At 45.5% G+C, this 26,225-nt stretch overlaps 3 protein-coding genes across 4 annotated transcripts; 2 read left to right on the top strand and 1 right to left on the bottom strand.

The window, feature by feature from the left end:
* The first annotated feature begins 2,141 nt into the window (after nucleotides 1-2,141).
* LOC122375147 (arylalkylamine N-acetyltransferase-like 2) lies at nucleotides 2,142-9,400 on the top strand. The gene is made up of 5 exons (XM_043354354.1): nucleotides 2,142-2,218; nucleotides 6,686-6,806; nucleotides 7,487-7,589; nucleotides 8,079-8,399; nucleotides 8,611-9,400. The coding sequence occupies exons 2-5, from the start codon at nucleotides 6,797-6,799 to the stop codon at nucleotides 8,855-8,857; spliced, it is 681 nt and encodes a 226-aa protein (XP_043210289.1). The 5' UTR covers nucleotides 2,142-2,218; nucleotides 6,686-6,796; the 3' UTR covers nucleotides 8,858-9,400.
* Nucleotides 9,401-14,461: 5,061 nt separating this feature from the next.
* Nucleotides 14,462-20,248, top strand: LOC122375152. Of its 2 annotated transcripts, XM_043354361.1 has the most exons (9): nucleotides 14,462-14,562; nucleotides 15,538-15,579; nucleotides 16,232-16,354; nucleotides 18,328-18,459; nucleotides 18,798-18,904; nucleotides 19,227-19,347; nucleotides 19,604-19,720; nucleotides 19,847-19,851; nucleotides 19,943-20,248. In XM_043354361.1, the coding sequence occupies exons 2-7, from the start codon at nucleotides 15,538-15,540 to the stop codon at nucleotides 19,718-19,720; spliced, it is 642 nt and encodes a 213-aa protein (XP_043210296.1). In that variant the 5' UTR covers nucleotides 14,462-14,562; the 3' UTR covers nucleotides 19,847-19,851; nucleotides 19,943-20,248. The 2 variants fall into 2 exon arrangements, with proteins under 2 accessions (XP_043210296.1, XP_043210295.1); XM_043354360.1 differs by lacking the exon at nucleotides 19,847-19,851 and having other exon boundaries at nucleotides 19,604-19,725; nucleotides 19,938-20,248.
* A 408-nt stretch (nucleotides 20,249-20,656) lies between these two features.
* Nucleotides 20,657-23,967, bottom strand: LOC122375151. The gene is made up of 5 exons (XM_043354359.1): nucleotides 23,772-23,967; nucleotides 22,997-23,096; nucleotides 22,350-22,452; nucleotides 21,804-22,124; nucleotides 20,657-21,114 (listed from the first exon to the last, which is right to left on the bottom strand). Exons 2-5 carry the CDS (start codon nucleotides 23,004-23,006, stop codon nucleotides 20,868-20,870), a joined length of 681 nt encoding a protein of 226 aa, XP_043210294.1. The 5' UTR covers nucleotides 23,007-23,096; nucleotides 23,772-23,967; the 3' UTR covers nucleotides 20,657-20,867.
* Between the last annotated feature and the right edge of the window lie 2,258 nt (nucleotides 23,968-26,225).

Here is a 26,225-nt window from a genome sequence, read left to right as displayed (position 1 = left end):
GTCCAAACTGACTTTTGCACGGCACCCTTCTAACTGGTCCCCAGCCGTGTACCAAATTTGAGCGCAATCGGCCCAGCCGTTCTCGAGAGCTGGGAGCGCCCCTGCACGTGCGCACGTGCTGTAGCACCCCAACCTTAACACATGCAGTGTGCAGATGAATTATCTGATGGAGACCTAACTGTGTACCGAGTTTCAATTCAATCGGCCCAACCGTTGTGCCGTTATTGAGGTTGCAATTTTGATGGTTCTTAAAAAATGTCCAACTTTACCACGCGCCACGTGCGGTGGTTGGCAAGAACGCATGGTGGCCATCACACCACAGAACTTTTACGTCCAAGTGACATTCAGTAAAGAAGACCGCTTGTCAATCGGATGTCCCGTTCCTAAGATATTAGCTTTTGAAGAGCGTCCCCACGGCCGGCCGGCCGCTCATACTCAGGATTTTCCCTTAATTCAGTATGAGACTCCGCTCGCTTCACTCGCTCCGTAAAAAGTCACGTCGTGCCAAAATAAAGAAACGTGAAGTTGATTTAGCGCTTAATACTTGTTTGACTTTTTTATACATTTTATCAGGCGAACAACACAACACACAATCTTCCCATAGATCGCGCATTGTTTACTCCTTCACGCATCTCAAGGTGTGTCCGACATAACGGGTGGTCAGTATGAAACTGGACAAAGTTTGAATTGTTACTGTGTCAAAAGTTTTCAAGGGAAAGCAACGAAAATCGCGTTACCGTGCCATTATTTTGTTGTGATCCCGCTCGCCCTAATATATGTGCGACACTGGACCTCTGTCAGCCTCCAAGCGCACGCGCGCTGGCAGCCCCGCTATTGTCTTTCGCGGCACCTCCGGGTCGATTTGACGGATGGCCTGCTGGATTCTCCGCTTCAATTGTGCGTTTCAGCTGACCTGTCACCTTCCCTTACACACTTTCTGTTCGATGAGCCCCACAGGTTCTCAATGGGCTAAATCTGAGGAGTCCATGGCGGGCTCATGTCACGTGCTATTTCGGGCACCCCAGCCTCCTCAAGAACTTTCGTGTTCTAGCGCGCGTACTGTGACTGTTGCAAGGTCGGAACCTGACAGAGCATCATGCTCTGTGTTCTGAGACTCAATAACTGGTAACAACACGCCATTCAAACACTTTTCATAGCACAGTTCGCCCTTTACATTGCCTGTACTCGGCAAGTTACTGGACGCGTGAGACCCTCGGACTCATGGCAAGCCAGACGGGCATCTCGGGTGGATGCTTGCTCTCAGGTCGAAAGCGAAGGTGCGATCCACATGTTGAATAGTGTCTCCACCAGCTGAGGTGTAAAATTCGGCAATGGAAGAGGCATTTGGCTGCCACTGCAGCGTCTGCAGGTGAAGTAAGATTCTTCGTCCATATGCACCTCCATGTTTTTCATGTTTTTTGCTACCCTGTATTGGACCCTGTGACAGACGGCGCAGGCGGGTTTTCTGCGTACGAAATTGTGCCTCCGTCACCTTTATCCCATTTTTGTACCTGATTCCTACTTGTTGACACATTAACTGGTCATATGTTTTGAAGCTTCCAAAATTTCTTCCCAGACATCACAAGGAGAGCCCCAACTGTTCGGTGACGGCGCCGGTTTGTTTCTTCCGGTGCTGAATGAGCATTTTCTTGGTGGCCTTGCCGTTCCCACCATGTAAAACACCTGCAAGTCCTCAGAATTTATCGATGATCACATTTTCTTAAGATCTGGTTACACCCTATGGCGTAATGTGACGCATAATGGAAGCATTTTTGTGATTTGTGTTATTTTCACAAACTTGCGCGAACAGGTCCTAGAACGCTTGCTGACATACCGGCGCATTGTTTTCTTCTAGTTAATAGCAGAAAGTTGAAATCTGAGCTGGTAATATATAATAACTGGAAGTATTCACCTGCCAAAAATAATTAAAATCTGTCTATAATTGGAGATGCTATGCTTAATCAAATTTTGTCCAGTTTCATACTGACCACCCGTTATGTACCTATTTTAGGCGTCGATTTCGAAGCACCTATCGTCGACCCAGCGAAATGCCCTGTATCGGTGCCAGTCGTTCAAGGGCCTCAACAAAGTCAACATGGCCTTGGAAAGAGCAGCATGTGTGACGTGCAGATGTATACACATGGTTGTTTGCAAGGGCGGCTTCAGATATCGGCGAGACGCTGTTGAGAAGAGTCAGTACTCCGTGGGTCCACTGAGGGTAAGTTGTGAGTGGAACTCGATCTCATGGGGCTCGTGGTCCTGTTAAGAGGAGATCAGTGCATTTCTCTAAATTCTTATGACATTGCGTCACTTTGTCTTTATTATAAATTTCTATAAATTTTGTGGTTTACATGAGTTTTTTTTTTAAAGAAATTAACGTTGAAATGCTTCTGTTAAAATTGTCGCTGGAATATTAAATAGAGTCGATGAAAATACTTTGTTCATGATTATTCTATGTTTGCTTTTAATGCGTCATTCCGTAAGACACTTTAGCAACCCATTTTTATCCATGCAAGCTTCTTTGTGTGAAACAAACGAAAAATATCATTGTTACAGCAGGTATGTACTTCTTATAATCTAGCACAAACATTACCACCAGGCATTGAAAAATGTCCCGTAGATCCAAGATTTTCATAGAATAATGGCCTCAGAGCATAAATCGATCAGTTAGCCCAGAACTGGGTCTATGTTTGGTTTCCATATTTAAGTTGGAATGGAAATTGTGATCCCTTATTTCTGAGAGTTATGATAATAAGCCATTTTTATGTTCTTTAACTTGGACAGTAAGAACTATAGGCTAATTATTTACGCTTGTACGTACATGTAGGTGAAGAGTAAATAAATTCGAAAATATATAAGCATGACCTTTCCTCGATATTGAATAAAAAAAGTGCCGAAAAATGTACTTTATTGACAGAAAATATGTGATATTTCGGCCACTGGCCTTTGTCGAACATATATAATCAAGAGTCTCATTCAGCGCATCCCACCGTGACAAAATATAACATGGCTAGGAGTCAATTTCAACGGGCGATTCGGAACTCATCTACCGCCGAAAAAAACAGAGGACTGGAAAGTATACGAAAAGTATGGACACTTCTGTCAAAAAATGGGTACCCTAATCACATTCTACGAAGGCTTCTGCGAGAGGCGAGAGCACAGAGAAGACCTTCAGCTGATGGGCATCAGCGCCGAGCGCAGTTTGACGGGTTCCTTTGTCTACCATACATAGACGAGGAGCTGCTGTGCAAGATTAAAAGTAAGGTCAAAAGATCAGACTTAGACATACGGGTGGCGTGGCAAAACAAGGAAAAAATAAAAAACAAACTAGTACGATCCGCTATGTCGAAGCCAGTCTGTCCGGGGGGTAGGAGATGCCACACATGTTCAACTGGGTTCGTGGGGGATTGTACACAGAAAAATGTTGTATATGAAATTAGATGTGAACTTTGTCGCCAGGATGGACATGACTGTGTGTACATAGGTGAAACGAAGCGCCCCCTGCGACTGCGCTTCAACGAGCATGTACGTGACCTCAAAAATAGAACTCCAGATACTCCCATGGGAGAGCATTTCCAGGCCTCCCACTCTAATATTTCAGTAGATGGCAAAGTACCTCTCACTGTGAAAGTCATGTACAGGTCTAAGGACCACCCGGATCGAAAAATAGCCGAGTCTTTGATGATCAGGAACCACCGCCCACGTCTAAACAGTAACGACTCGTCATGGCCTATCCTGTGAAATTATATGTATGTACATTGTACATGTGTTTATATGTGTTGTGCGAACTGCTTTGAGATATGTATTAGTGATTTGGATTGTTTATTGATGTGCTTGTTTTCATTTGATTTGTATAGACTCACCTTCCACACGCGGTCTTCACAGATGTTAGGATAATTTCGTCTTAAACTGTCCTTACTTTCTTTCGGTCTAAAGCCTTTGTCATGATTTTCTAGCTTTATGAAGGTATCTAAACCTGATTATAGGTATTGTTATTGGCCGGTAGGTGTATCTAAACCTGTGTTCTCATAGATAGAGTTTTCACCTTTCAACGGAATTATAATACTTTGTTACAGTGGTACGATATCGATTTTGTCACGAACTGATGTACGTAATTTTGTAGAGGCAGTTGGACCTGGTTGGAACGCGATGCGGCGAAACGAAACTATTGTTTATCTTGATTATATATGTTCGACAAAGGCCAGTGGCCGAAATATCACATATTTTCTGTCAATAAAGTACATTTTTCGGCACTTTTTTTATTCAATATCGAGGAAAGGTCATGCTTATATATTTTCAAATAACTATTACAATGTTCCTCGCACAAGCACTTAACTCCATCAGTAAATAAATTCCTTAAAAGCATAATCAATATCTCCTATGAAATATTTCTGTATTATGTAAGTACAAAATCTCTGCTAAAACTGTCAAATATGGTTTTGTCACTTCAAACTTCAATCGTTTGATGCTTCGTTGCTTCGGCGATCCCGAAACATTTTGTAAGCTAAGGATTAATAAGTGAAATGTTTGTTTGATTTGTGCTTATAGCGTCAAATGCAGAGAAGCCACCATAAACGAAAATTTAAGGCCTAATCGCTGCTATCAAGTGAAATGAGTGTACACTGTACATAATATCATATATACATGGTTTTAAACAACTCTCATGCAAATTAAAATGCAAATTAAAGAAAGTGAAAAGCAAATTAAACTTTATGAGACTTAACCCTCGCCCATGTAGGGGGGGGGGGTGGTGCAACCCCCCCCCCCTGAGGTTTTTCTTAGCTACACGCCGAACCGTTTCAGATAGCCTGCTCAAATTTTCAGTACCCTATGGCTATGGGGCATCCTTTGCGCAACTTTTGGTATTTTTTTGTCAAGGTCATGTCAGGTCACGGAGTTATGACGTCATAAGAGGAACAACCTCCGGCCAGATTTACGCTAAATTGGAGATTGCTTCACATTGGTATAAATGCCGACTGACCTGACACACTGATGGATTGTTTTAGAATCACAATTGGCTGATTTGACATTGGCACAATGTCCGTTGACATTTTGAAGGTTACTAAAGGTCAAGGTAAGGTCAGTGACCTCGGTTGACCTGTAATGACTTCTTGCACTTGTATGCCTTTTCGGGGTATTTTGATGCCCTGAATTCGAATTTGCTATCCATTTCAGGCATCGTCGGTTGTTTCTTGTAGTTCATTTTGGGTCAGGGTCAGGTCAGTGACATCACACGCCTGACGTGACCCAATGCACAAATGACCTTGCAGCCTTCCGATGCTCCCAACGCATCATTTTTAGAGCTATGACATCAAAATACACACCAAACGATAGAGAATTGATCAATGATCACGATAGTGAAGGTTTCAAGTCGATATCTCTTACCGTTTTGCCGCAATCGGCGCGGAAATCTGAAAAAGTTAGATTTTTCCGAAAATATGACCTTTGGCCGGTCATAAATAGGTTAAATGTTGACCTAGGACAAAAAAATATATCACCAATCGCGAGATCTCGTTGAGAGCAATCCGTTGGTCTTTTCCGCTAAGCTCTACGACGCTCCGTTTTCAAACGCCAGGGGGGGTCGCACCAACCCCCCCCCCCCCCTGCATGGGCGAAGGTGGCAAAACACCGTTTACGGGCGAGGGTTAATTTAATATGCTCTAATATGTCGTAAAATTATGTATGTAGTCAGGATTGCATTTTAGTCAGAACTGGATGTACCACAGAAACGATCTCGAAGTTGGTATTGATTTGGATTATGCTTAGGTATGCATCTCCATCCGCTCCTAAAACAAACATTCTGTGCAATATGTTACACAAAATTTTTAAACGCTTTTACTGGGAAACGCTTGTCATAAACTGCACCGCAGGGCATAATGAAAGGGAGCGAAAACAAAAGGAGAACTTTTTTAGGGAAAATTCCAAGGCCACCACCCCACAGCATCTCAAGTCACTTTTCTTGATTCGCCAGTGACTTTCTGCACCTAAAGCTACCGATGAACTTCGGTAGGTGATTTCGTCAGATAAGGCCTTCTTAGCCAGCGAGTGGGGTGCCTTGGTACGACACTGGCGCTGGCACATCTTGTAAACAGATCTCTTTGTACCGGCACACCCATCAGCACTCATCACTTCGGGTGCAACGTGCCGGTACAGTTTAAACGTCACAGCGCATGGCCATGTGGTCGGTACTGGGCAACGGGTATGTTAACATTCGCTATAGTACTATGGGTCAGATACCTAATGTAGTCGAGCGTTTACTTTCGAGCATGTACCATCTTAGTTATTCTTGGATAAACACTTCATCCAATCACTATAAATAGATGTACATTACACGTCCAAGTGCTGTCGAATGTAAGCTATGACCTCTTGACACGGGGTCAGATAAACATCAAGCCAGACTGAACATGGCGCAGGTCGTATGCACTATGCAGTATAACCTGGATGGGTACGCCGAATGGCATGTGATTCCTTGTGATCCATTTACGATTGTACTAACATGCTTTGCCAAGTTGTGATCCATTTACGATTGTACTAACATGCTTTGCCAAGTTCAAGTGGCTCGGAGAGTCTGAAAGATGGGGAAATCGAGGTAATATGACGGCAACAATGCGATGAGATCACGCTATCACGTTGCTTAGCTTGTGCATTGTGTTATACTTCTCATGGCCATTGCTTTCTTTTGCAGGTTCCAGTAGAATATCCGGAGGATAAATAAATTCATTTGCAATATCTGCGTTGCTTTGATCTGCACCATCTACTTCGTTTCGTCCTGTACTTGCTGTACAACTGAAATACCATGGAGAACGGTAAGTGACGGGGGATAAGCTAAACAAAAACCAAATAATATCCATAAACGTCAGCGTTATTACCAGTTTTTTATCCATAGGTCAATTTTTAACAAAATATGTTTAATGTTTACCAATAAGTAGGCATCCGTCGCAATGTTAGTGCTTCATGGCAACTGAATGTTTTCACAAGTTCATATCTGATGAGGCTATCGAATGCCGTTCAAATCTTCCCAGGCCTGTAGGACTGTTCTAGACCCTGCACTTTGGACCCCATGCTCACCGTTGAGGAAAGGGGTTGTGGCGCTCTACGAACTCAAAAACTATGAATTTGACTATCCAAATGCAAACGGCGTGCGGTAGCCCCATCATATATCTAATTGGGAAGAAACCCAGAGTTACGTGCGATGGCACGCGCAGCGGCACCTGTGCCACCTGTTGGCTGACCACTGACCATTGACCACTAGCCACTAACCGGTGAACGCTGACCACTGACCAGCGACCAGTGACCACTGAGACCACTGACCACTGACCACTGACCACTGACCACTGACCACTGGCCACTGACCATTGACCAGTGACCAGTGACCACTGACCACTGACCAGTGCCCACTTACCACTGATCACTGACCACTGGCCAGTCCCCGTTGACGACCGATCAGGTTTGCACGGCGCCCGAGACTGACCCTCTGAGTTTACAGGCGGAGACAGCACAGCGAAGATTAAGTATTGTTCTCTCGGGGACGCCCCGGTGAAAGAAATCGAAGACTTACTGACACATGGGTTTGCGAAGGATGCAAGCTTGTGAGTGTTTCACTTTTTCTTGACATGTACTTACTAGTGATGTCAATTACGGAAAATCGGAAACCGATACCAAACCAAATACCAACCAAAATCACGGGAAAATACCGAAACCAAACCAACTTGGGAAACTGAGGGAAATACCAACTTTTTACCGATTTATTAGCCTCTTATACATTAGTGAGGGCTTATGATACCAACAAAATACCAATTACCAAACTCATTACGATTGAAATACCAAATACCAAGTTGGTATCGGTTTGGTATCGGTATACCAAATAGTTGGTATCCGATTGACATCTCTAGTACTTACATCATGTAGATTACAAGCATGAGCAGTAATCGCCACGCAAATAGAGAATGTGTGTCGCTCTTGAATGTGCAATACAAAACAATATAATGCAATGCATCAATTTTAGGCTCTGTAGTGAAGCAAGACATCCCTTAATTGTCAGTCTAATAATACCAGCCGACCCCGTTGCGTGTTGCCAGTCTGGTGCTGTGCCGGAACTGCGAGGGCGGCCAGCCGGAGGACCATCGTCCCTGGGTGAAGGAGGTCATCAGCACACACGACTGGAGAGTCTCGCGAGTGGCGGTGGACGCCGCCACGGGCGCGGTGGCCGGCGTCTGCCTGTGTGACATATTCACAGCTGACCAGCCGACCCGGTCTCTCGAACCCCTGATGCAATACGACACCGAGGCGTGCCGCCTCCTTACTAATTACCTTCACCAGATAGAGGGTGATTACGATGTGCTCAAGGCTCTGGGAGTAGACAAGGCTCTCTATTTGAGTATGGTGGCCGTGGACGAGAGGTGAGTAGCGAGTGAGGCTGTATTTCGAGCTCGTTACCTCAGAGTCTACATAGAGTCTCTAAAGTATTTTGTTACTATATTAGACATTGCACTAAAACGCATTGCTTGGGTATGTGTATTTGCCGCATATTTATAGTTTTGGAGTTTAAATGTTATGACTAACTCACGCGACACATGTGCTTTTCTGAGAGATCTTACTGTAAACTTTCAGGTATCGCCGTCAGGGCATATCACTTGAACTCAGACGTCAGTGCCTTGAGCTGGGTCGTCAGCAAGGCTGCCAAGCTGTTGTCGACGTCGCTATCTCACCGTTCACACGCAAGGCTCTCACCAAGCTCGGCTTTGAGCGGGTGAAGTTCGTGTCGTTCACCCAGTCAGTGCTCGCTGGTGTTGAGAAGGTCGACCTGTCGGGCTGTGGACCCGACGATGGAGCCGCTCTGATGGTTCGCCGGCTATAAAAGTGACTTCAAGGGAGCTTTAGAGATCATCTGGAGTGAGATACATAGATGCCTCTCGGGTCTAGCTTATCGTACTAGTTAGTCGTAGCGGAATGAATGTATTTTAGCTTTAAATGTACTGGATGCTACCGGATACTGTATTTGCGAGTTAAGGAAATGTGAAACTGAGTTTTGATGGGGCTCAAGAAAACGCGCGTCGATGTTTCGATTGTTGCTTTTTTCGCTTTCACAGCTTGTAATTTTGCTAATGAGAGCTATTGAGCTAGGCATTGATGACTGTATTTTCTGTTGATGTTGCAGCTCGATTGGATGAGACGAGAGATATAGGCGGGAGCTTTCTAAGACCGAGTGTTACGGCCTTCATTTCTTTTAATTTCAGCTACAATGGGCTCTTTAAGGATGCCGTCTGTGATGTCGATGACAATGCAGAAATCGAGCCCTGTGCTGCAGAATCGTGTGTGTTCATTATACAGGGTGACACAAAAAAAGCGGTCATCACCAAAATTCGAATAACTTCGGAAGTTTTATTCAGACCATCACCAAACTTCGGCGACTTTAGGTCACACCTATGTAGCAGACATCCACCAAGTTTCAAGTCTTCACTACCAATACTTTTAGTACAGTGTGTGTTTTACGGACGCTCCACAATGTGCTCCAGGTGAGCGCCCCGGCGCTGCAGGGCGTAGGCACACTTGCATCCGGCGGGCAAAGTTGCCGATAACCCGATAAGAATAACGTTTCAGGGGTAGCACACCCCTGAGCACTGTCTCCAGAGGCCATTGCACTCTGTAAAGTGCACAGCCATCGGGTTATCGACAACTTTGCCCGCCGGCTGCAAGTGTGCCTACGCCCTGCAGTGCCGTGGCGCTCACCTGGAGCACATTGTGGAGCGTCAGTAAAACACACACTGTACTAAAAGTATTCGTAGTGAAGACTTGAAACTTGGTGGATGTATGCTACATAGGTGTGACCTGAAGTGGCCGAAGTTTGGTGATGATCTGAATAAAACTTCCGAAGTTATTCGAAATTTGGTGATGACCGTTTTTTTTGTGTCACCCTGTATCTGAATTGTATCAATGTATTGATAAAAAATAATCGAAACGCGTTTACATTGAATACAGATAAGAATTTGATATTGTTTTTAATTAAACTGAACAGTCCTCGTTTGTGTTTTAACGAGAAAAGCCTGTTTTTGAAATTGTCTCTTAACCCTCGCCAGACCTACTGGTTTTCTACATATACGCGCCGGCCGAGGGGGGGGGGGGGGTACGACCTCCCTCCCCTCGCCGTGTCGCCCCTGGTGGAGCTAGCGCGTCGCGGAAAAAACGAGCGTGTGCGCCGTTACGAGACGCAGAGATTGGTACCTACCCGATTTTAAGGTCTTAGGTCAACCGGTGACCTCTGAGGTCAGGTCAAGTGCCCCAAGGTACGGTTCAGTTTTTGGTGAATAACTTCGCAAAAAACGGCCGCAGAGCCGTGATTTTGGCAGCATCGTGTTCGCCTCGCTCAGGAGCGTCGAAAGATATACTTTTTGTTTGGGTCAGGTCAACTTAGGGTGTTGACCTCAGGTCACGGTCAGGTCAGCGCCCCCAGGTCACGAAGTTGGTCGAAAGAGGTCATGTCGCATATCGTTCGATTTGGCAGGTCTTTCTGAGTCCATTGATGTCTTTCTCGACTCTCTAGCTCAATTCGATCGGGAGTTATTGACGAAAACCTCATATGACCTTGATGACGTCATAAATGACGTCACGCAAGGTCAGCATTGCAAAAGTGACGCATCTTACTTTGCAAGGAGTGCATCAAATCACGATTATATGTGCTTGAGATAGTTGGAGATCGTTCCCGGTGCCAGAATAGCAGTTTTCATTTTTCCCCATTGACTTGTAATGGTGAGGTCACGAAAATGACCTGACCTTATATGACCTTAAGGAAAAATCCGAGATATGCAAGTTGTTAATCTCGTAATGGATACTAGATCCTGCAAGTTTCAGTTCCCTGTGAAAGCTCCTCTGGCAGTGAGGGCGTTGCGAAGTTGCGACATCTGAAGACCGTGCAGAGGTTCACTTATGACGTCATAGGTCAGTGACCTGACCTGACCCGAAAATGCGGTTGGTGTCAAAAGATCCGGCTTGAATCAAAGGTCAGGTATCCCAGTTTCAGCTCTTTATCGCCAGCGTGTTCGGAGCTATCGCGAAAAACCCTATGGGAGGGGGGGGGGCGGCGGCACTCGCCCCCCCCCCCCCCTCGGCCGGCGAGGGTTAAAGAAAGATGCATTCAGAAATGTCGGGAAAATTACATAAGCATGTGCTTGTAAGAAGTCATACAGTGAAGGAAGTGTGCTTCTGTGCTGAACGGGTCGGGAAGTAAAGTGACTTCTAACTCATTTGGTGCCTCATATCCTCTCCGCTCAAACAAGGTGTTGATTAAACGAGCAGACTGTATCACATGCTAATATGTATTTGAATAAAATCACATCAAGTGAATACACTGAAAACAAAATGACACAAAAAAAACGACTAAAAACGCACAAGAAGAGTGTGTTAACTAGGCTTTCTTGTGTAACCTGCATCATGCATTTTTTGACCCGTCGCAGACGTGTCAATTTACAAATGTGTTAACCCAGTCGTGTTGTGTCCTAAACACAATATCATTGTGTCCTCAACACATGAGGCCTGTGTGAATACATTTGCAGAATACAAGGTAAATGTGTTACTCAATGTTTAACCCTCGCATGTGTGCGGCGTTTGCCAGCTTCTAATGTGTAGGGGGGGGGTCGGTTGGACCCCCCCCCCCTTGCCGTTTGGCCCCTGATCGAGCTAGAGCTTCGCGGAAAAAACGAGCGTGTTGCCCGTGACGAGAGGAAGCCGATGATACCCAATTTTAAGGTCCTAGGTCATTGGTTGACCTTCCAGGTCAGGTCAATGACCCAAAGTCGGGAAAATCGGGACCTGTTAGAAAGTCGTAAAGTGTGGCTGCTGAGGGGTTTTTCGGGGAGCTGATCACGAATATCGTGTTAGTTTTGATCACAGATGATGTCTTTAAGCATTTAGACCAGGTCGGGTCAGGTCAGGTCATGTCAACCGGTAGAGGTTGTGACGGGTATTCGTAATAGGTGTCAACCGCCTCGGACAGCTTCGTAACATGTTACGAAGGCACCAAAACTACTTCGTAAATGTTCAAATGGTTGCTAAATTCGAATTCACCTCCAAAAACTAGCCTAGAAACATGTACAGCTCGAAAAAGTGAACCGAGGTCATCCGAGGTCACCAAAGGTCAATGACCTGACCTGACCTTCAGGTGACCTTGACACTCACCCTAATGCATGGAAGCAACATCAAATCACATGTTTGAACGTTTGAAACCACGAAAAGCTTGCAAACGCGCGGCTAATGCGAGCCGACATACGCAGAATCGCGATTCCGGCCGAACATGGTCTCGGAAAAGAGGTCACAGGTCAAAGGTCATTTGGGTCAGGGTCATGAAATTTTCAGGGTAGGTGTAAAATTGATCAATGTGAGGGTACTGAAAGTTTCGTCGCAATCGGCCGCTTTTTACGCGAGTTATTCGCGAAAAACCATGGGGGGGTCCATCCGACCCCCCTACACATGCGAGGGTTAATACACTGTGAATGTGTTACTAAAATTAACACAAATCGCAAGTGAAAGAAGGAAACACGTGGTGACTATGCAGTTTGTTGCCGGGGCGCAGTTGAAGGGGCTTGGGCTTTGACTGGACAGGCTGACTGCCAAAGCCGGGCCCCGAGTGGAAGGAATCGGGCGCTCGGGTGCGGTCAGGGCTGAACACCCGGCCGGCCGACCCATACGAGGCCGCCGACCCATACATGACCTGGCACTGCGCCCAGTCGGCCGCTGGACCGGAACGGTTCCGCTTCAGGGCCGAAATGTGAACATGTCACGCAGGCAGCTCATTCAGAGCACCAACTGACGATGCCCCCGATTGGTGGACTACTGTGTAATGCAGTTGTCCAGGCGTTTCAGACAGCCGGGATAAATTTTTCAGCCACCGATTTTTTCAAATATATCCTAGGTATATAGACCGAGGAGTTTCTTCCTCCAAGCAGACGTTAATTTGCTATGCTTCAGCTTGCACTTGATGTAATCAGCGCATATTGCTTTAGATAATTTACAGAGCTGGGCGCGTTCCTCGATTTTCGGTAGTGCGTTAGCGTTCCTGCGTTCCTCCGGCCGCGGTTAGTGCGTTCCTGGAATAGCGTTCCTCATTTTTTTTTTCGTTCGGTGCGTTAGCGTTCCTGCGTTCCTGCGTTCCTCCCTCAAAAATACCGCCGAACCACGCGGCGCGGGCCCAACCAAACACGGGGCGAATCGATCACAGAATACCCAGAATGGCGACGTGGGGCCAAAAAGCAACTCCTCGACATCTCTTTTCCGAATCGAATATCTGAAATACGTTTTACCAATATCATCCGTAGGGTTTTCAACAAAAATACGACCTGCTTAAAAAACAATAGTTAAGTTAAAAGATGTATCTTAGTAAAAGTTATCATATTTACTTTACACATTTAATGCCTGAAACTGAATCGAATAGTAAACATCACCACTAAAATTTTTACACATTTAATGCCTGAAACCGAATCGAATAGTAAACATCACCACTAAATCTAAGCAAGCCTTCCTCGATTCGACCGACAACTGGCGCCTCTACCGGCAAACACACGTACTCGAGATTCAAACATTTGACACAGAGGTCATTGGCAGCAATATAATTTTTCGGGTGGTTCCGCAAGAACGCAGGAACGCTTCAAAATTTCGGGTGGTGCGTTCCTCTTACTTGCGTTCCTTTGAAAAAACTTTGCGTTCCTGCGTTCTTGCGTTCCTAAAAAGGGCGGTGCGTACGTACGGAAGAACGCAGGAACGCACTAAAGGAACGCACTTGCCCAGCTCTGATAATTTATCATGTATCGACTCCCTCGGCATTTTGACCTTTCTCAAAACACTTTGGCAATTTTTTACAAAACCCAGCATAAAAGTCGGTGCTCGAAAAACGCCCTCTATTATCCTCATCTGAAGTTAAGGTTCAGAGGTCGCTCACTGGTGGATGGCACGGCGTATTTGTGTAAGGGTACACGTCTACCATATCCGACAACAAATGATTTCGATACACTGATGCATTACATTCGTCCAGCGTGCTTGGCACGATAAAAGTGTGTCATTCTGTTTTATGTGTTATCAAACGTGTCGAAGGTCCCGCCAAGCGTGAAAATACTCAGCCTTATTGTGTTTTGGGTGCGATTAATACATGACTGATGCGTTACCAGTACAGAACATGCCCTCACTGGGTCGATTTGTTTTCAGTGTACCACCTCCACAAGCAATAAACGTCTCCGCAATATGAGTCCTGAAATGACTTCAGGCTTGATGTCGAAATTGACAACAACTGTGGCTGAAAACCTTACAAGGAAAACCTTACAAGGGAACGCTGGCTAGAATCACCGGAGCACATGCGTCATCTGAATTTTTATCGGAATTCTCCGATATGTATATTGGTGCGGACCAATATCCGATGAGAACTGGCCACCTGACTACGTGGCGATCCGGATACGTGCGGTGGATATTATATCGAACGCCGAGTGCGTCCGCTTAGTTCCGTTATACACCGTGTGACAGGCTGAAGAAGGTGGGCTCGAGAAACCCGTTTTGGATCAACGAGGTCTTCACTAATCCAATGTGAGTACACCGATACTGTAAACGACTTATGTATCGTTACCAAGCGAAAATATCGTAAGAAACAAACTTTCTGCTAAAACCACGCGACGGCATTCTTATAAGTGCCGTATGGAATGTTATGATTATGTAAGCTGACATTTCTCTGACTAGTAATTGTAGCATCGAATCGTTGGTAATACCGAAGTTTGGTGTTTGATACAAACGTCATAATTGCCTGTGCCCAGGGACTCATTAGGCATTGAAAACACTTCAGCAGCTCCTTATGGTCATCACTTGGTTGAGCAAATTACCCTCGAAAATAATTTTAGTTGCCTAATGTCTATTTGAGCTACTTCCTGTAGTCTATTGCAGACAATTCAAAACATTGAATCTCATTGCGGTGATGAAATCTCTTTACAATGTTATGAAGACAAACCATCAAAACTGATCATTATCATAAAGATGGATATTTTGCCGGTTTCGAATGACCTGTGTGAAGAAGCTTGCTTGGAATATGTGGTATTGTCTGTTGTGTTCAAATTGTCTGAGACGTTTTCTTGGGGACTACATTTTTAATACCTATCAACAAGGATAAGGTCACTAACACAAACTCCAAGCACCCCTTTGTTTGAGAAGTAGTTTTGATGATCCACAAGTTTCATATTTGATTGACCGAATCCTCAATATAATCTGAATAAAATGACAAATTAGCAAAATTTGGGTATATTCGATCACAGATCTTTGTCAACCGATGCATTTCGACTCTCTTAAATCCACAAGTTTCCTCTTATTTTTGATGGGACATCTATATAAAGGTAAATTAAGAGTCCTGTTTTTTAGTTAATATTCAGCTGTGCAACGGGCTTGGCAGGCGTCATGAAATATGTGATGTAAGAAATGGGACCGTTGCGGAGTGAGATCGAGAAGCACCCGCGTTTGTGTTGCTCGCTGTGTTCTCTTTCATCTAGACACTTCTAATAATGCTGCTCATTCCAGATGAAGTCAATCGCTGTCCTTCTTTTGGTGTCCGCGTATATGGTAAGTCAGCTCCATTAAACCATTGATACAATCAATGATATTGTTTACGTCGCAGCATAGCTGTTGTACACAAAAACATAAACAACAAAGCTTTTTTAGATAACTAGGTAGCGACATCAGCGAAAGCTATGTCTAATTTTTTTCTGGTACTTGCAGCAAATATGTAAAACAGACTGTGAATGAATTGTCGCATCTCTGTGTTTCTGTTTAAAGACACATTCGCGTGCCCATGTTTCATTAACCTGTGCATTAGTGTGCATGCTTGTCCATGTGATATGTGCCTGGGTGTCATTAGCTGTGTATCCCAATCCTACCGACGACGCCATCCCGTGCGGCGCCGGCTGCACACGTGTGTGTGTCCGTGTGTCTGCGTCTATACCTGCACCTCCGTCCGTCTGTGCCTCCGTACCCTCTGACACCACTCTCCCTGATACAGGCGGTGCAGGTGTCGGGTCACGGCCGGCTGATAAACCCTCCGTGCCCTCTGACACCACTCTCCCTGATACAGGCGGTGCAGGTGTCCGGTCACGGCCGGCTGATAAACCCTCCGTGCCCTCTGACACCGCTCTCCCTGATACAGGCGGTGCAGGTGTCCAGTCACGGCCGTCTGATAAACCCTCCGTGCCCTCTGACACCACTCTCCCTGATACAGGCGGTGCAGGTGTCCGGTCACGGCCGTCTGATGAACCCTCCGTGCCGTGCCACCATGTGGCGAGTCGGATACGACACTCCACCCGACTACAACGACAACCAGCTCTTTTGCGGTGGAAAGAGCGTGAGTGCGTCATCAGTCACACAGACCTCATTCAGGTGTCTGCACCATTCAGATGCTCCAATCATACAACAGGCGCCTGAGCCACATACTTAGGACAGATCCTCAGTCACATAACCGCCTCATTCATTCAAGATCCTCAATCACAAAGGCACTTGAGTCATACATTACGCATACATACAGGATGGGGCAGCATAATCGGGAATGCTTTTTGGGCTCTGGTCATGAGTAGGCATGGCATTATTTTGATAAATTATATCATGGCAATGAAACGCCCAAAAGTTGTGCATCATCTGACATGACTACATCCATGAGCATGCAACTTCCTGGAAAAGAGCAGCAAAATAGTTCGACGGTGCTCCAAGTGCTTTGCGCGCGCCCATAGACACTAATGTTAAACGAGTAAAACAAGAACATTTTGTTTAAAACAATGCCATTCCACGTAAAGGTTGCTGGACAGATCAACGTGTTATCACGGACGATAAGGATTGTGTGGGGATACTTAGGACAAAAAGTTAACGTAATCGTCGTAAAATAACTCTTAGCAGAGGACATACAGATGACTCACTTGAATATAAGGAAGAAGCTCTTGAGCATGTTAAAAAGAAACAATGTTCAAAACTTCAGCGACCAAAAATCTTATCACCGACTGGAATACGATAAAAAAGAATGGCATGCCATATAGGGGATTGTATCGAGAATATTGCAGCGGTCATGCAAAGTAAACATCCTGTTGAGGTGATGGACCTATGGGTGGTCTTCAAGGGAGGTGCACGTGGTGCACCCTACTTCATCGAGCCCGGATAAAACGAGCACCTCTGGTAAATACATCCACACTCTGGCAGACTCACGTGGAGTCGTCGGAAGAGAGGATCACTGACGGTCCAGATCACGTCTTACGAGGACTCTGTCCGTGCTGGTACTGCAGTGAGGACGACATGTTATTGTGTAGGGCACCTCCACCTGAGATGAACCAAAAACTTCTGGTCCTTCAACTCCGCCGATTTAAATCCGACCAAATTCTTTATATGGAGCGTTTTTTGGTAGAAGTTTAATGAACAACTTATCATCAGTAAAAACGGTCTTCAGTGCAAGGTACGAAGCTGATGGGCGATCATGGACAAGCAGGAGGTTGCACGTGCATGCGCGTGCTTTTGGACCCGCCTTGAGAAGGTCATCGACGCGAAGGGCGGTCAAATAGGATGAGGGATAGGTAAAAGGTGACCGATTGATGGGATGTTGTTAAAATAGTGCTTGGAGCTATATTTTTAAATTCATGACCAAATAATCCCGTTTGATATTTATTCCCGATTATGCTGCCCCACCCTGTACATACATGTAGACCAATCGGAACACATTTGTAGTAAAAAAAAGACTCATCAGTCACACAGCCTGGCTTTGAGACGTCTGTCTCTGTATGTATAATTTGTCAATTGCCCGGATGTTAGACAATAGACATTCTATATCCACAGTCCGCACCCCGTGAAGCTGTTGCTGACTGCCATTCAGTGCTTATCGGTGTGTCAATGAAGGTGGAGGATGAGATAGGTAATCACACTGCACACAATCGAGACGCCACCGGCTCAGCGACATCTCAGACTCGTGCATGAGGAGAAACCAAATTGGGGTATAAACACAGGGCTGTTGGGAAAGGGACGGAAACAGAGTGCCTCTTTGGCAAGTAAGGTCATTTACTCCAGGCTCTCCGCCATGGCTTTAGGATTAGGAGGCCCGACCCCAAAAAATGTACATCCTTTTACATACAGCTGCCGTATGGAAATGACAAACCGGTATGTAATTAGTGGGTTATGAGTTATGACTCCCACCCCCGTTCGCAAGGCCCCTAATTCACTCACATCTTACGACTCATGCTTTGAACAGCTATAAAACGGTTGACAGTCAAACTTTCTTTGGCTTAGATATTGCATGTAGAGTTTGATGACATCTAAAGGTCGCCCTCTTTTCTCTTCTGGCAGCACCAATACGATACCCAGGGCGGCAAGTGCGGTATCTGCGGAGACGCGTACGATGAGCCCCAGCCACGTACTCACGAGATCGGAGGACCCTACTACAAGGGCATCATCGTCCGCAACTACGCTGTCGGTCAGGTGAGGGTGATATACCACTGGATCGCAAAAAGCGATATCAAACTGTCTTCTGATAACTCGAAAAAGGGGACGTTGAAAGAAGGAACGATTCAGCATTTGTTCAGCGATGGGGCATAACATATTATTTGCTGAAAGCTTCGCAACAATGTTCGCTTGTCATTGGCTTTTCTACTGCCAATGTTATCCATGTCTTTGCCTATGCCATTCAATGAAGTATTTGTGTACTGCTTACAATCATTCAGACACACATTAGCGACTGCTTTATGCCACTATGTATGTCTATTTCACTGGAAATTTCCAGCGCCTTTTCATCCATATCGCTCCGTTACATCCCACAGGAGATCAAGGCGACCGTTCAGATCACGGCCAACCACCTGGGTTTCTTCCAGTTCAAGATGTGCCCCGTCTCCGGGGACGTGGAGGCTACGCAGGAATGTCTGGACAAGTAAGATGTTCCGCTTCCTCTTCCATCTTCGCTTGCAAGCATGCGTATTAATACAATACAAAGACGATCACATCTATGCAATAGCATCAACCAGAGATGAGAACAGAATGAAGAAAGACATAGGTACTTTTGTAAATGCAACACACGCGACTCAGGATTCATGATGTTCATGAGGCAACGGAGGCACTGGACTGAAAACAATGGAGTGTATGCTGAATGTGCTAAGCATCGCTAGTTGACGGCCTGATAGCCTGCTGTGTGTCACTTCTGGGCCGTATTGGTGCTGCTCGTTTCATGTAACGATCGCCTGACTGTTTTACAGACACATTTTGACGGTGGCCGGCACCAACTCGACTGATTACTACATCACAGATGAAGTGCGCGACTTCGACGTCACTCTGCAGCTGCCCGAGGACCTCGAGTGCGAACACTGCGTCTTCCAGGTACGTCCTCATAAAGTAACGAGGGAATGTCAGCTTTTGTAGGAAATGTCGATAAGTTAACAGTTCACATATATGGGAATTAGAGTGACCGGTCTTGAAAGCTACATAAACCAACAGGTTGGATGAAGAATAGCGTGGCATTACGACGTAGCTTTATAAGTCGCATCGCCCAGTTTTTGACAATTCGTTTCAGCGCGTATAGTCTATTCAGCTTATGTATTTTAACGTTTGCTGCTCTGTGTGATCCTGTTGCCAGTGGCGGTACCACGCTGGCAACGACTGGGGAGTCTGTCCGGACGGCACTGGAAGGGACGGCTGCGGACCCCAGGAGGAGTTCTACGGATGCGCCGATGTCTCCGTTTCCCGACCCTAGGAATGGTAAGCACTACCCCTCCCCCTGATACACCTAGCCCCCCCCCCCTGATGATTGCAATCCCAGCTTTGTTATTCAGTCCTTTTACAGGACATTAGTTAGAAACATCGAGCCTACTATAATAATATGACGCAAAAACTTGCATCAGTTTTTAATTCAAACATACTTTGGTGTCTTTGGTAAAGAAGTGTAATACCAAACTATTCGTGCTTTACAGGTAAGCTTTGAAGACGAATATAGAGATGTGGAAGATGCCCTGGAAGGTCAGCAATTTTTCGTCTATCAGCCAGTGAGGCCGATAATGCGTAATTCAGATTCTATCTTCCGAGACCTCCACCATGCTGCAGGTTTCAGCGAAACTTCAGCCTAAGCTGCACCCGTAGCCGGGCGGTTTACGACTCAGGGAATCAAGAGTGGGCATAGAGGCTGCATTTATTCGTCTGTATTTTGTGTAAATGTTTCAAGAAACTGTGCCTTAACGATTGCATGGTTAGTTTGATATTTCAAATATACCTACACACATCAGCATTCATCGCTTCCTCAACAAAAACGATTTGTTTTCTCACATGGGACTGCAAGGACATGGTCTCTGCCGCCGTGACACTCAGTACCCGTCTCTACTGCTCTCCCTATCCAACGAGTAATATATAATACTGAACGAGGCCGGTGTAAATAAATTTTCAAGACCGAGGTCCTTACTGGTTTTTTGAACGAGGCCGAAGGCCGAGTTCAAAAATCAGTAAGGACTGAGGTCTTGAAAATTTATCACCGGCCGAGTTTGGTATGTATTTTACTGTATGCCAACGATAAATTTATTTTCTGGACCGAAGCTCTTAGCTGACTTAGGAACGAGACCATCCCAAAATGTTGGCTTAAGTGCATTCTGGTAATGCATTTTTGACCGTGGTCAATTTGCTTACACCAGTTATTACCACACCCCTCTGGCTAATGTATTTGAATAGGCCAGGCATACAGTAAACAAAAATACCACAACAATGCTCTTAATGCATGGTAAGGTCGCTATAAGACATTTATCGAAACAGGAAATAGCCCTTTTTTATTCCGTTAAAATCCCAAATTAAAAGGGCCTTATGTAACACTTATGACTTCTGTGATCATAACTCATAAGTGATATCACAGATCACTTTCACAGCCGGAGAACCATCAGCGCGCCGCCATCATCGGGTCCACAGCCCGACAGGTCGACCTTTTCGACACCGGCGAGCACCGACTGAGTGAAGGGTAGGAACTTGACCCGCTCGAAGCCGAGCTTGACGAGCGCCTTGCGTGTGAACGGTGAGGTGGCGCAGTTGACGACCGCCTGGCAGCCCTGCTGACGGGCCAGCTCCAGGCACTGGCGTCGCAGCTCCAGTGATATGCCCTGTCGCCGGTACCTGCAAAAAAACGTACATAAGATTCATCACAGAACATACAATACATCTAACTGCAATTCGTTTATATGCGGTATGTGTGTGTGTGTGTGTGTGTGTGTGTGTGTAATTGTACCTTTATCGAAGCATCTTACGATGTAGCTGAACAATTCCGAAGCCATCAAGAAACGAACTATCAACTAAGTTTTAACGTTCTGCTGCTAAGAAGTTTGACAATATCCTATCTCGATAAATGCCATGCTGCAGATCAACATAGCCATACATACCAAATTGCTGTCGACATTTTATTTGTTCTAAAGAAAGAAAGAAACTATATTGACAAAGCAATCTATTTTTCTTCAGCTTCCCACGTTTCCTTTACAGCTGGCGCAGCATATGCAATGCGTGTTGCCGGTTGCGCATCATGAGCCCTTGAAATCTACCCCACTATGAACAGAATGCCTCGGATCTCGCTGCAAACGGCTCGTCTGCCAGCCCGCCACCTATTGGAAAAGTCGCGAACTTTAGTTCTCTTCACCCTGCAATGCCACAAATGACAGATTTACCGGATTTGTAGCAAGAATGGGGTCCTTTTTCTCATCGTCTTTTTTTCTGATACCCATGAAAACATGAGTCGGTCGAGGTGGAACGAAATTCAGGGATGACATTGTGACTACCGGGCACTTATTGCCTCTACATATCCCGTCACTCACCTTTTATCCACGCCCACCATGTTCAGGCAGAGGACCTTGTCGACTCCGAGAGCCTTGAACGGGTTGTAATCCCCCTCCAGTTGATGAAGGAAGGCGGCGGTGAGGCGACACGCCTCGGAGTCGGTCTGTGCCATGGGTTCGAGGGCTCGGGTCGGCTGGTCGAGGGTGGACATGTCACACAGGCAGACACCGGCCACCGTGCCTGTGGCGGCGTCCACCGCCAGTCGCGAGACACTCCAGTCGTGGGAAGTGATGATCTTCTTCACCCAGGGACGATGGTCCTCCGTCTGGCCGCCCTCGCAGCTCCGACACAGCTTCAGACTGCCAACATGCAGCGGCGATGACTGTTAACGATGCATGCAACGTTACAACGCGCAATACACATGTATGTACGTACGTACATTACGCATGTTTTGAGCCTCGAGTCTCAAAACACACTGATAATGAGTCACGAGTGAAACTATAGCAACGACTTTTCGCATTAAAAAAAAGTATTTTGTACGTTGTAACAAGCATACTGTAAAAAAATGAAGATGGGATACTTACGTGTTTTCATCCTTTGCAAAGCTTTCGGTCACTAAATCCTCAATCTCCTTCAGCGAACCCTCCTCGAGGGAACAATATTTGATGTTCACCGTGTTTTCACCACCTGAAAACGACTCGGCTCATGTTACTAGTCGGAAGCAAGTCGAGAAATCAGAACACTTGACGGAGCATCCTGTTGAGGGTGGGACTGCATGAAGCAATCCCGTATCAGACGGGACAGGATCCTGTCATGTCTTTTCATCATCAGCCGTCTTTTACGCCACCACAGTAGTGAAACGTCAGCCATTATGCAATGACAGGAGATGTCATACACGTATAGGGAACCCCTAGTCACGCTCTTTTCCCGAACCCAGCCGTGTAAGTGCAGCTGTCATAAAATCAGGCTAGCAAATAGATTACTTTGCTGAGCTGATTTGGTCAATTTTTCGACCTTCACTCTTCGACTCTTTAACATTGAAAATATTTCGGTACCAAACGACGGAATACTACGAGGGTAATCGTAGCCTATTAAGCTGGTAGATGTGTCCTTCCATGAAGGTTATATCATTTGAGTGCCGATGCGGACGTTACAATGAACCCGTAACGTTGACGTGTAGGGACATCAGTTGGAACACACTTTCCGGCCACTGTCAGCCACCTTAACCTACCATTCTCCATGGTGTCTTGCGGTGATATGAGAATAACGGACTGGAGCGATCCAGCAGCTGCAGGCTGAAGCGATCAAGCAATTGAAGACCGACCGTATTTCTGCAACGGGAGTGGGGAACAGTCGGTTAAAATGCAGGGATTGAGGCAGCGAATATCGTTTTACCGCCCCCTTTCACGCAGTGGGAGGAAACATTGACAGATCGAGGCATGATATGAAAAAGTGCTGCATAAAATATGTTTGTCTTTTAAAATGAAAACATGAAACACTGCTTGCTAAAGCAAGCAGTTGCGGCGTCGCTTTTGAAACAGGCAGGCCCGTCTATCTACTGTATTCTATTGACACAGATAAGCTTACTAAGATAGCTCAGGACGACATGCTTTGTGTAGAGACTATTAATTCAGTTGATAAAAATGCAGCACACACCATGTGGGACCCAATGTGTGGCGCACCGCACCATATCCATTGTATTTGAACCTGTGTTTGTTTTGTTTTACAAAACTCGTATTAGTTCTAGTCGCTTTGGCGCTTTGGCTTTGGCGAGTCAAATAAATGAAAGAGCCAATGTAACAGCTTTCAAAGGCATTTCATTGATTTTTTTTAATTCTGTTTATTTGATGAAATGCACGGTTCTCATCATATTTTATCGAACATAAAATTTGAATCAGCAGCGAAACAATCACACTGCGTCAAAAGTAGAGCGTTAAGTGCACATTTTTCCTCTAAGCAACACAACCACAGGGCTGTGAGACTGCGCTTCCCATCTCCTTCCTTACCTTCAGTGGATCTCGATGGTCTCCCGCCTCTGCTCAACTCAGCCCGGCCGATAACTGAAGCCCCTCTCACAATAAACGCCTCGTTGCGGCGCCGCCGGTCTCAAGGCCATATCGCGGGGCTCTCGAACGATTCATGGCCATCACCCCAGTCCACTGTATCAGTGCAGTGAGGCCGTGAGCCCTACGGCCCCGCTGAACAAACACAGACTGTGCTGAGTGGGCGATGTCACGGCGCCAACACCAAACACAGCGACCGAGTGATGACGACATCAGTCGGGCGTAATGTAATGGAACTAATAATGTAATGTAATGTAATGAAACTAATAAATAAATGTAATGGAACGATGTTCAGCGGGGCACCGAAACTATAGAAACTGACGCCCATTTTTGCAGATTATTGTCATGAATTTGTGCAGATGCCGACGGCTTATGAAATGGAAACTGATGCGATTTACATGCTTTTGTAATTATTATAGTTCAAATTTTAATCATAAGAATCTTTAGAATGTAGACGGTTTAATTCAAAAGGATGCGATTTGCTCATTTATAGAAGTGAACTTGTCCAAAAAGACTCCACACTTCATGAAATACTTTGCGGTCCAGTGATGACGTGTATTCACCCACTAAGGTTTTGGAATAATTAATTACCTTAAATATAGGGCGCAACTAAGTAGCTTCCAACAATAAAAGTCATCAGTCATGTGTCCAGAGAACTTTAACGACGTAATGCCTGACGCATTGGGCCTCGGGAACGACGGCCCCTTTATAGGCAGCACCACTGGTCACCTCCGGATCACTGATGCGAGAGACTGCCATCCGGGATTCATAAACGAACGTTTTTTTTGGGGGGGGGGCGGACGAACGGATGGCGAAGCGAGCGTGAATTGCACATGAGCCCAATTCATCAGCTCCGACATCGTTCGCAAGGAGTCCCAACCAATTATTTTGTAGCATCTCAACCACTAGGTTTTTACCATTTGTTTAGTTGAAATTAGCATAATTATTGAACTTATTATAGTAGGTATGCTTCTTCGATGAAGTACATAAAGAGGTACTAATAATTATAATATTTCTCGGATACCTTCTAGTTAACGAGCGAGCGAGCGTAGCGAGCGAGTGAGTTTATGTGTGGTTCAACGAAGAAATCTCAGTAAGAAATCTCAGCGGCTCGAGCCGATCCAGCCCGGTACCGCGCCGCATTTAAATTGGAAACATACCACTCTCATCAAATTGTTTTTTTTTCCCACGGTTTTATATTTTTGTGCTTACGAAGATTAGAAAAGAAAATAATCAATATTTACAAAAGGAATTTCAAAAACATTTTCATATAGGGGGAATTATATTCCTTATTTGGTAGAGGCCGCCGCGGTACTTATTGCGCGTTGACCAATCATATTGCGTAGTTCTAAGCCAACTGCACACTGGCTGGCTGAGCCTGGCCTCTGCGACAGGTGGCTGCATTCTCGGCATTCTTCAAGTCACCACATTCCTGCACAAGACACCCTTTTCGGAACGAGAAATGGAATAGCCTCGCCCAGTGTGGTGGTTGGGCCGTAAAAGCTCCTGATTTGTGCTAGTCTCAGCTCAAGCTACTACAAAACTGCTATTCCAGTTCAAAACCCCATGTTCAACGTGGTATAACTATGGTTATACCATGTATAACGTGGTATGGTTATTTCTTTTAACAGCCTTACCTATACCTCGGCAACCGTTTGGTCGATCGACAAGCGCGTTCTTCTGCATCAGATAGAATAGATTCATCCCTAAAATCCTGAATGATGAATTGAACTGTTTTTGATGCTTACGGATGACCCACTACACAAACCACTACAATGTATGTATGTATGTACAGCCCTCAGCACACTGCGTGGTAGGTATTCTTTTGTCGACAAAACCGAGTATAACTCGAATACTGTGCTATCGGTCTCTCGATAATCGAACGAAACACCAATACGCGCGAGGCTCCTCACCTAGATTAGGCTCATCATGTAACACATTTTCCATTTAGTTCGGCAACAATAGGCAAAAGCTTATATTTACCCCCAAAACAAATTTTTGCCTTTTGTTGCCACACTAGGCGTATAGGCAGGGTTACTTTTACAGGAAAAGTCGAGAGGGGGAATAAAGTTCGGGGCAAGGGCGGATCCAGGGGCATCTGAAAGGGGGGCCCAATGCCATTAGGTTTTTGTTAGGATGGCGCCTGGCGCCTGCAGAACCTTACCTACCCCCAAATCCTACTCTCTCCCCGGATTCTGGCCACTTTATATTGTAGGTTGCCAAAAAAAAATTAGCTGAAAAATATAGGGAAAGATGGGGGAACACCGACCCCCTTAACCTATTAGGGTCTAGTCACGTATTTTTTGGCCAAATGATCAATCTCTCAGTTTCATTGGATTGTCGCATCAATTTTACATACATATCAGCCAGTTGTTTTCTTGTAGTGTCGTTCATAAT

This window comes from Amphibalanus amphitrite, unplaced genomic scaffold (assembly GCF_019059575.1).
Source record: "Amphibalanus amphitrite isolate SeventyFive unplaced genomic scaffold, NRLGWU_Aamphi_draft 001783F_arrow, whole genome shotgun sequence".
NCBI lineage: Eukaryota > Metazoa > Arthropoda > Thecostraca > Balanomorpha > Balanidae > Amphibalanus > Amphibalanus amphitrite.
This window is presented reverse-complemented; position numbering and strand designations above follow the sequence as displayed.